Genomic DNA, 11,658 nt, shown 5'->3' on the forward strand with positions numbered 1-11,658 from the left:
TGAGATGGTTGGATGTCATCACTGACTCTGGACTTGAGTTTGAGCAAACTCAGGGAGATAGTGAAGGACAGGGAGGCCTGGCGTGCTGCAGCCTATGGGGTCACAAAGAGTCATACATGACTTAGCGACTGAACAACATTCAGGTTATACTTTCTCTGATAGGCAAGCATCAAAACTACAAAATGGAGAATTAAAACCTAAATAAAGCGTTTCCCATTTTAAAAATCATGTTAGGATATTCTCAATCTTCGGTATAATTACTGCCAAAAATATGGGTTTATCTTGAACTTGATAGTTTGTTGGCCTTAAATTAACCAATCTTCTAATTTTTTATTATAATTTTTGGAAAATGGGATTTTTTTTTAGTGACCTCTGATACGTTTTAGTGAGAAAGACATGCTGTTTCTAGGGGCTCTTAAGTGTGTTATAGCTTTTATTCAGCATGAATGGTTACTCTTAAAAGTTTTCACTTAAAGCTAATTTGTTTTCAATGTCATTTATTTTCTCCCAGGGAAGAGCAAAAAACAATTCTGCCGGTAACTTCTTGCTTTAGCCAGCCACTCCCAGTGTCCATCAGCAATGCGAGTGGCCTACCCATCACCACATCTGTCAGTGTTGGCAACCTCATTCTGAAAACTCATGTTATGTCTGAAGATAAAAACGACTTTTTAAAATCTGTTGCAAATGGGAAGATGGTTAATAGCTGAAAGGAGGTTCATCTTTCAAATTTGTGACCATACCATGGAAGCATTTACACTAGCTTTTTATATATATAATATATATTATATAATGTATATTTTTTTTAAAAAAAAGATATTACTGGGGGCATCCATTTCCTGTGGACTCTTTGATACTTTAAGCCCTCTTGCATTAGCATTATGAAAAAAAAGAAAATTTACTTTACTAGGGTAACACGTTCACTTTCCAGAAGTGATTGGAATTTGGACATTTAACTTAAGCTTCAAGCAGCTTTTTATGAGTTTGTAGCAATCCGGTGCAGTAACTGAGCCATTTCCTATTTTAAATGGCTTCTATAGAAAATTAACAACTCAGTTATTAAACTAGCAGGATCCTACAATGATACATCTAGTGAAAGTAGACTTAATTAACTTATTTATTTCTATTTTATGTTTCACTGAGAGAAATTTCCATCTCATTCCAGCTGCTTTATTTATCTTTTTCATGGGACTTTGCATGGATTTTTTTTTTTCCTCTTTTTTTTTTTTTTTTTAAATTTTGAAGAGTGGAGTTAGACGTTCTTACCATAGAATTTTACAGGGTTATATACTAGCTTTCTTTACTGCATTATATGTAGGAGTGTGGTGCAGTGCTTTTATCTGTAGCATTTAACTTTTTTTTCAATTTTCCATTTTTCAAGAATAGTTTCTGCTTTGTTAATATTTATACACAGGCTACTTGTTGAAGTAAGTAATTAAATATATAACCAAGTGCCTAAGTCTTTCAGCTGATGTACTAGATATTAAATTCTCCTAAGTTATGCAGAATCGTTTTTACAATTTTGATAAATTATGCACTAATGTAATGGCAGTTTTTTAAAATGCAGATTTAAGCCTGTACATTATTGAATCTGATGACTTGGCAAAAGAATCAGGTGCTTTCAGCTTTTTTGAGAAAACCCTGTATGTAGCGTTTGCACTGACTAACAAGATGGTATTGCTGGGTTTTTAATTTAATTAATTTGGATGTTCATTGCATTATCTTGGTTAAGTATTGTTTATTGTTACTTCATGTTGGGGTTTAATTTTCCTTGTTTTCTGTTAGGTTGATAAGACTATGAACCATGTAATAATAGAATATTGGCTAATCTTTATTCATACTTAAAAACATGAATGATTGCTGCCCTGCTAAAATGTGACTGAAAAGTGTTTTGACTTGGCATTTGAAAGTATGCAGTATGTTCAACCAGCAGTGCTCCGGATTTGTGGGAGATATTTTACTGAAACCTAAATTTCAGTCAACATTTGAAAACAAAAGCTGGGCATTCCTTCCTGGTGATCTTACCTATAGTTTGTGTCTTTGTTTTTCCCCCTCTTATTTCTTTAAGATTAGTTTGACTTTTATTATTATTTTTTAATTAACTTCTGTGAAGTTGTTTACTCTGAAAATTGTACTGGAATATTTTAAGCCAAGCTGATCTTTCACCAGGTGTACTGTATGTAAGGGCTTTTCCTGCTAGCAAGATGCTTAAACAGGATCATGTTATTGGTCGTCTGAGCTATTTAGTTGTTTTACAAAACCACAGCATTGTATCAGATAAGATTTTGATAAAAAGTTTTGTGCACATTTCCAGGGGCGGGAGGGTTGACATTTCCCTGAAATTTCTTGATCAGAATGAGTAAATACTGGTGTTTGATACCTGTCTTAATGAACATGCTCATAAGGTGACTGATAAGTTGTAAATATACCTGAGAAACAAAGGGGGTAGTTTTGATATTCTGGTGTCAGTATGGAAGATCTTACACATTTATTTAATACTCAAATGTATGAAGATGTTTGTTTGTAGCATAACAGCACAGTAGCCTTGACTTAGTTTCCTTTGGTTAGTACTGTACCTTTTTGCCATGGCCAGTGCCCCTATCCCTACAAAGACATTTTATTTATTTCACTCTGTAACCTGAAATGAATAGGAACAAGAGTTTTAAACCATGTTACATTAACTTATTTCCGACATTATGAATTAATTAGCCTAGGATATTACAGGAACGTGATTGTTATATAATTTATATCAGAACCTTTCTATAAAATATGCGCTTATTACATTTGAAATGCTTCCAATGTACTTTATTTGCTGTTTGTATTTCCAAAAAGGATATGCAAACCAGTATGTCTATTTCATGGATATTTAAATAGTGAGATCTTCCATGTTGAAGGTAATGTATTTTTTTTTAAGATTTTAAAATTGCTATTTTGTTACAAAATAGAGACCTATTAACAGTTTGAGAGCTCCTTATGTGCCCTCAGGGAAAGAACCCTCTGTGCAACAGAACTACGCAAAACATCTTCAGCACGTTCTGAGGGTGAATATATACTACATAAATTGATCTTGTGTATTTAACCTTATCTTTTTAATTTTAAAATTGAAGTTTTGAAACTTGGTTGTGCTCTGCTGGAGGGGGTTGGGATAAACTGCTTAGGTGTTTGCCTACTTGTCCAGTGAAATTACATTTGCATCAGTGTATGTATATACCTGCCAACTTTATTGGTATGTCTCAGAACACTTATATTAAAATAATGCTTGTCTTGCAGCTGGTGATCCCATAAAACAATAATTCCCTGTTCTTAAAAACTTACTCTCTTCCTCACTAACAGCATAGGAATTGTTTCTGTGTAGGGATGATTCTGTATTGCATCCTTTATGTAGTGACCATCTTCTGTCTCTCATGACGTGAAGTAAATGTGTAGTAAAGACATTGGTTCTCTGCCACTTGAGAAGAAAGAGCAGTTTATCTGATCCTTCTTCTGAAAGGTGCCTAATGGTATCATAGAGGAAAAAATCACAAATCAGACCTAGAGTGTGACTTTTTATTGGGGGTATTCCCTGTCATTTGACCCTTTTACCAACATATTTATGATGTACATATATTTGAAATCAAAAGATATAAAGCAGTAGGAGAGGAGGTTTGTAATGTCAGCTACACTGCATATGTGGTGTGTGGTCTAACTAGGAAAAAGTAGTCTGAGGTCTGGAAAGTGGGAACATGGTGGGGTTTTTTTGTTTTGTTCTGACTTTTGTGTTTTTAAAACTTCTGAGTCACATTCTGAAGTTCGTGTGCCTCATTCAGATGCTGTGATGTAGCGTCAGTGGTTCTTTCCTTATGGTCCCATCTCATCTCACGAATCCAGAGAAAGTTACTGAAGTATTGTCTGCCTGAACAAAGCAGATTCCTTTGCTTTCCTGCCATGACTTTCAATACCATCTACTAAACCAGCGTCACGTGTGAAAGTTGTGCATTGTAATTTTCAAGAGGAGGTTCTTCGGTGGGTCAGTAGCACTGATACTTTTCCTAGTAGCTGTTTACTCTCAATAAGCGAAACCTCCTATACTAGAAATGAAATTTTCTCTTTGTGTGGATCTGGTCACTTTCAACTCAAATTTCAAGGTGATTCTAAGTTTATAAAGCACATCTCAGTTTTGTATGTTGCTTTGAGAAAATTACAGGATGCACAATAATTTGTAGGAATTTAAAATGGGATCATTTAAACATTTGAAAATTTGTTTTAAAAGCCATCTAGCTTGCTTGTGCATTTTAGATGTTAAAGCCCATGTTGTCTGGTTAACAGGCGTGGAGTTTGTAATGATCAGATTGAGCATGTGATTTCAACTTTGAATCTGAATATTTCTTCCCTAGTTGCTAGAGTCATTTTCTGAGCAGACTGTCCCTAGTATTGGTGACTAATCATTCAAGGGGAAAGTTGCATTTGCAATTGTGTATTGCTTTCCTGGAAGAAATTTCCTTGTGTCTTAGTGAATGAAGAGTGTTGTTGGGATCACTTGCTGTAACTCCTACATAAGAACCCCTTCTGCAAGCAGAACACAAATGCACATGCTCAAGGAGTATCTCATCTTCTGAATAAATTGAATAAATTTGCTAGTCATTCCTTTATACTAGCGGTTTCTTTGTATCCCTTTGCTGGCAAGGGAATACAAGGAGTCAAGGCCACCAATCAGAACACCCCACATTTGAGTGGAGTCCTGTTTTTACTCCAAGAGCAGTTATTCCCCGAAGTCTGAAATTGGCAGTTTTTTTCTTTTTTTAAATAAAAAAATTTTAAATCTCCTTAAACCAGTGGAACACAGACACTGGCTGCACTTAGTACTGCCAAAAGCCAAGGTCATTTGCATATATTCCATCAATCTGTCAAGAATTAGGCCTCACTTTATAACCCAAGGCATGGAAGTGCATGCATTCTCTTAGCTGGGCAAACAATTATACTGTAGTTGTGATACAACACATGTGGCTTTTATTTGTACTGCACATATCCACTGTACAGCCACTTGGGAGTATCGTGGTTAGCTTGCAGCAACTGCTGTCTGCATTTATACTGTTTATTGCATATTCTTTTCCCTGGAAGTGAAAGAGAAATGTTTTTTCTTGTTGCATTGATTACATTTTATAAATTTGCTTAGCTGGAAAGTTTGGGAAAAGAGGCCTGTTTGTCAATTGTACAACCGATTGTGAAGCTCTAGTGTGAATATTTTTACGTCTGTATTAGACATTTTCTTTGCAAATCTATTGTTCGATTGAAATGTAAATGAAATTAAAAGATGGTGTACACCCATCATGTAAAAAGCAGGCACCATCTCTAAGATGGATTTAATGCTCATTTTTAAGGCATATACTCAGCTTCTATTTAAAACTATAATTTAAAATAATTCTGTACAATGAAATGGGGAATATATATGGGAATAAATTCTATTCCATTTATTTCAATTTGAATTTCCAAATTGTAATGTTTCCCTTTGTGCTATAGAAATAGGATTAAACAGGGGAAGGCTAGGATTCGTAAGGCCTGTTTATGGGGGGAGGGCAGAGATGGAACAATGAGGGTTGTGATGATAGTGAATAGCAAAGAGTGAATTCTGTGTGTTTTTGCTGTAGCACTGAAGTGAAGAGATATTAGCTTTGGCTGTTCACAGAATAGAGCATCATGATTTCCAGTGTTTGAGAGAAAATTGATGGAACAAGTTTGCAGTACTTGACATGTATTTGCATGCACAAAATAAAATTATTTGTCCACCTTAAAAGTTGTTTGTTTAGTGTCAATATTAAGTTTATAGTGCATTTTAGTTATCTTGACTTCCTTGGCAAATTATTTGGTTTCACCAAGCTACCAGGATACTCTTTGAGATTTAAATAATCACCTGCCTCATGCATTCATCACTGGTAAGGATCTGAAAGAAGTAGATAGCCAGGGAGGGTGAAATACTCCTTAATTCGATCAGTCACTTTATTCATTTAATGTAGAGTATTTTCTATATGGAAGATGAGGACATAGATAATGCCAGCAGTTCACAATCTAGTGGAGAAAATAGACTGACTACACGAATAATGAATCTGAAGTAGTGTGTTAAAGAAGTGTGAAGACTGTCCAGGGGACCCTCATAATGTAACAGAGAATTGCCTCAGTGGATGCAGACACCATTTTTACTGGGCTTTGAATAGTTTTACTCATTGACTCAACTGATGAATTTTAACTACCTGTCTGTGCTGGTCAGTAAGGTTGAATGTCAGTGAAACAAACTAGCCTTTCTCTTGAAGCTCTCAGCATGGAGCATGGGAAAAACAAACCTGAATAACCAGCTCAGTGAGCTATTTTCTAGTTTAAGGTATATGGAAACTCCAGAAGGGAAATGATGGGGTGAATGGTAGTGATAGTGAGCCAGAGGAATTGCCTCTTTGAGAAATTACCTCAGGCTGGACTTCACAGGCTGAATAATATTTCACCATCCAGACCTAAATGGGAGAAAACACCCAAGTACCTACTCTATCTTCACACCAACCCACTCTGTATCCTAATAGTCCTTCGCTGTAAATATTATGAGCCCTGTTTTATATTTGAGATGTTAAGAAATTTTCCCAAGACCTTACAACTAGAAAATAATGGAGTCAGAATTCTGATTCAAGTCTTATTCTACCTTCCAGAGGTGGTGATGGTTGGAACCTATTTCGGCCATAAGTGTTGAACAGTGGAAGGAGTGTTTGAGGAATAGCTTAACCAACTCTTGGAGCACTTATTATGTTCCAGACACAGTTCTACGTGCTATAGGTATAATACCATCTAGGACCACTATTTTCACCATTTTACAGATGAGAAAACTGAGGCAGAGACCTTAGAGAATTTGCCCACGGTCACATAGCTAGATGAGGTAATTGGGGACCTCTGTACTAAAGAGACTGTTAGGGAGTCTTGGAAGTTAGATGATCTGATCGATTTGAGGTTTTAGATCACTTTGGCAGTAGTGTTAGGTGAAGCTGGAGATTGACCAGCAGGGAAACAAGTCAACACTCTAGGTAAGAAGGGTTTAGAGCATGGCCAAAGCAAGGATGGAGGAGAAGAGATGGGTTTGAAAAGTAAGAGAATATTTCCACGTTATCATGGATTAAACCTGGCTTAGAATCCCAGACCTCGTTGCTGAAAACATCAATATTTGTGAAATAGGTCATTTTGTATAAGCCCTGAAGTGATCACTGAGTCAGGAAGAAGGGGAAGAACCATGGATAGTTGACGGAAAGGAGAGGAAACTTTTAGTGAAGGAAATGAAATCCCAAGAAGATTTTATTTTCTTTATAATTGACACCTATTGAAGTAATTATGACTAACCTAGGTAGCATATTCAAAAGCAGAGACATTACTTTGCTAACCAAGGTCCGTCTAGTCAAGGCTATGGTTTTTCCAGTGGTCATGTATGGATGTGAGAGTTGGACTGTGAAGAAGGCTGATCGCCGAAGAACTGATGCTTTTGAACTGTGGTGCTGGAGAAGACTCTTGAGAGTCCCTTGGACTGCAAGGAGATCCAACCAGTCCATTCTAAAGGAGATCAGTCCTAGGTGTTCATTGGAAGGACTGATGCAAAAGCTGAAACTCCAATATTATGGCCACCTCATGCAAAGAGTTGACTCACTGGAAAAGACCCTGATGCTGGGAGGGATTGGGGGCAGGAGGAGAAGGGGACGACAGAGAATGAGATGGCTGGATGGCATCACTGACTCGATAGACATGAGTGAGTGAACTCTGGGAGTTGGTGATGGACAGGGAGGCCTGGCGTGCTGTGATTCATGGGGTTGCAGAGAGTTGCACACGACTGAGCAACTGAACTGAAGTAATTATACAGTTTAACAAGGACTTAAGTTTTTTTATAATTGAGAAGTCCATAGTGCAGTAGTTCCAAATTTACTTGTATATTGCAGTCACCGGGGCATCTTTAATATAAATCCCAAAGCTCAGAACACATCCCAGACCAATTAAAACAATCTGAGGAGGTGGGCTCAAGGCATTGGTACTTTTAAAGCTCCCCAGGTGTTGCCAACGTGCAAAACGATTGGGAACCACTGCCATCATGAATGAAATGGGTTTGGAGCCTGTCTTAGCGCAAGTGCATTTGATAAATATCCATCATCAAGTGTTCAGGTTCAGGTAGTTTACAGATAGACTCATGCAACAAATACATTTTTTGAGAATCTTCTAAAAACTGGACATTAGGGATACAGGATTGAATTAGTACCTTCATGGAACTTACCTTATAGTTTAAGTACTGTGAACAGTTTTAGATAGGGCCATCTGCCGAACATCTTAACTAGATCTCTAGTAAATATCTCAGATGTATTAACATGTCCAAATCTGAAACCCCCAAACTGTACCTCCAAGTCTTCCCCATTTCAGATGTTTCTTTCATGACCGCTCGTCCTAGTCCAGCCCTACCTCCAAAATAGATACCCGGAGTTTGACCACTTCTCACCACTGAGGTCCAAGTCACAGTTATCGCTCACCTGGACTGTGAGCCTCCTGTTCTCCCTGCTTCTTGCCTCCCTTCAGTTTGTTCTCCCCACAGCAGCTAGAGAGATCAGTTAAAATGTCAGCTTGGTCTCTTCACTCTTGTGCCCCAAACCCTCCAAATGCTGCTCATCTCACTCAGGGTGAAAGCCAGAGCCTTTTCTTTGATATTTTACTCACTGTGCTCCAGCTGCTTTGGCTACTGGTTTCTTCAACAGGCCATCCAGGCCAGCTCCCATGCTGTCCTCTAAGGTTGGAAGGCTTTCCCGACCCCTGTCAGAATCCTCACAAGATCTCTCGCTTTCTTCGGGTCTTTGCTTAAAAGTCAACCTCATTGAAAATGAGATAAAGAGTAATGGGGGCAGAGGGTCAGAGTGCTATTTAAAACGTATTTTAACCCAAGAGACTGGATGAGATCAACTGAAGTTTTTTGCTTGTTTTTAAGTTTGATATCCTGAAATAATTATAGATCCACAGGAATCTGCAAAAAATAATCCAGGGAGGACCCATGTACTCTTCATACAGTTCCCCCAATGGTAGTCTCTCATGCAACTAGACTATAATACCAAAACCAGGAAATTGATATCAGTCACAATCTACGGAGCTTTTTCAGATTTCACCAGCTTTCACATGCATTCGTGTGTGTGTGTGTGTTGTCTATGTGTGTAGTTCTATTCATTTTTATCACACGTAGGTCTGTAGAACCACCACAGCTCTCAGTAACAGAACTGAAAAAAAAAACTGTTCTGTCATCTCAGTGGTCCCTCATGTTACCTATCCCTTTATGTTCATGTCTGTCCCCCTCCCTTACCTCATTCTCCTATTCCTAGCCTCTAGTAACCAGTGACCACTTTCCCACCTGTGTAATCTTCTCATTTTGAGAATGTTATATAAGGGAAATTATGCAGAATATACCCTTTTGAGATTGGCTTTGTTCATGCAGCCTAATTTCCCTGAGAACCATCCAAATTGTTGCATGTCTTAGTAGTTTCTTCCTTTTATTGCTGAGTAAGTATACCATGGTATGGACATACCACATTTTGTTTAAACATTCACCCGTTGAAGAGCATTTGGGTGATTTCCTCACTGTTACAAATAAAGCTGCTATGAACATTTGGGTACGTGTCTTTGTGTGGACTTTTTTTTTTTCTGTTTCTGAAGTATTTCTTGACCAAGTAGATTACTGTATTTGGTCTACTTCTGAAGGAAATGAATAAATTAAACTATATGGTTTTAACTTAAAAATGGACAAATTCCTGTAAAATACAATTTACCAAAACAGATACAAGATGAAAAAAGGAAACTGGAATAACTTTTATTAGTTACCTATTATCACATAACAAGAGTATCCTCAAATTTAGTGGCTTAACACAAAAACATTATTTCATAGTTTCTGTGGGTCAGGAGTCTGCACGTAACTTAGAGGAGTACCCTGCTCTGGATCTCTCTACAACCTCGGTGTTGCAGTCTGGGTCTTAACTGGCTCTGTAGTCATCTCATGACTCTCCTGATCAAGGGTCTGCTTCTGTGCTCCCTCCGCTTATTGTTGGTAGGGTTCAGTTCCTCCTGAATGTTGGAATGAGGCCTCAGCTTTTCATTGGCTGAAGCTTGCCCTCAGTTTTCTGCCTTTTGAGCCTGTCTGCAGGGGAGATGACAATCAAATGGTAGCTAGGCTCAGCAGACCAAAAGAGCCCGGAATAAGTAGGGGGTGGAGCCAGGTGGCACAAGCTATAAAGAAGTCACAATTTTTTTTGATAGGTAAGAAGTGGATTTATTTAGAGAGAAACACTCCACAGACGGGGTGGGCCATCTCAGAAGGACAAGAGGCCTCAAAATAAGGCATGGTTAGTTTTTATGGGCTGTGTAATTTCATAGGCTAATAATGAGTGGGAGCATTATTCCAACTATTTTGGAAGGAGCAGCTTGGTCACAATCTTTTATAACCTAATCTTGAAAACTTATTTAACATATGCAGAGTACATTATGCAAAATGCCAGGCTGGATGAAGCACAAACTGGAATCAAGATTGCCGGGAGAAGCAGCAATAACCTCAGATACACAGATGACACAACCCTTATGGCAGAAAGCGAAGAAGAACTAAAGAGCCTCTTAATGAAAGTGAAAGAGGAGAGTGAAAAAGTTGCCTTAACAACTCAACATTCAAAAATCTAAGATCATGGCATCTGGTCCCATCACTTCATGGCAAATAGATGGGGAAACAACAGAAAACAGTGAGAGACTATTTTCTTGGGCTCTGAAATCATTGCAGATGGTGACTGCAGCGGTGAAATTAAAAGACGCTCCTTGGAAGAAAAGCTATGACCAATCTAGACAGCATATTAAAAAGCAGAGACATTAAAGGTCTCTCTAGTCAAAGCTATGGTTTTTCCAGTAGTCATGTATGGCTGTGAGAGTTGGACTATAAAGAAAGCTGAGCACTGAAGAATTGATACTTTTGAACTCTGTGGTGTTGGAAAAGACTCTTCAGAGTCCCTTGGACTGCAAGGAGATCAACCCAGTCCATCCTAAAGGAAATCAGTCCTGAATATTCATTGGAAGGACTGATGCTGAAGCTGAAGTTCCAATACTTAGGCCACCTTCTGCGAAGAACGATTCCTGAAGACCCTGATGCTGGGAAAGATTGAAGGCAGGAGAAGAAGGGGATGGCAGAAGATAAGATGGTTGGATGGCATCACCGACTTGGATGTGAGTTTGAGCAAGCTCTGGGAGTTGGTGATGGACAGGGAAGCCTGGCGTGCTGCAATCCATGGTGTCGCAAGGACACAACTGAACTGAACTGAATCTTGGTAGCAACATCCCATCAGTTTTGTCATTACTCCTTAGAAACCAATCACTAGGTCCAGACCACACTCAGGGACTGATACAGCTCCCAAAGACCCATACCTCCTGCTAATCATATTCTAGTGTGATCCCCTCACCTCTGTGTGGACTGGACCTGGTGACCTCTACCCTCATCAGGAGGTAAAAACCATAGAGGGGCTGTGTGATACAAAAGAATTATTACAATCTAGTCGGTGAGTGACTATAATATTAACGAAAATTCCATATGGTACCTATGGCTTAGGGAGAGTAGCTAAGGAAGGACAAACTTGTCCTAGTTTAATCTTACTTAAGTTTTCCAAA

General features: G+C 38.4%; 1 protein-coding gene across 2 annotated transcripts in view; it reads left to right on the plus strand.

Moving 5' to 3' along the window:
- RC3H2 (ring finger and CCCH-type domains 2) overlaps positions 1-9,617 on the plus strand; it is a 59,854-nt gene extending 50,237 nt beyond the window's left edge. The window contains exon 21 of one of the 2 annotated variants that reach the window (XM_055399555.2): positions 512-9,617. In XM_055399555.2, the coding sequence (XP_055255530.1) occupies positions 512-707 (196 nt within the window). In that variant the 3' untranslated portion in view covers positions 708-9,617. The remainder of the gene's footprint in view (positions 1-511) is intronic. The other variant, XM_055399556.2, reaches the window with a different exon arrangement.
- The last annotated feature ends 2,041 nt before the right edge of the window (positions 9,618-11,658 follow it).

This window comes from Moschus berezovskii, chromosome 11 (genome assembly GCF_049115385.1).
Source record: "Moschus berezovskii isolate FMDL1 chromosome 11, NW_MosBer_1.0, whole genome shotgun sequence".
In the NCBI taxonomy this organism is placed as follows: Eukaryota; Metazoa; Chordata; class Mammalia; order Artiodactyla; family Moschidae; genus Moschus; species Moschus berezovskii.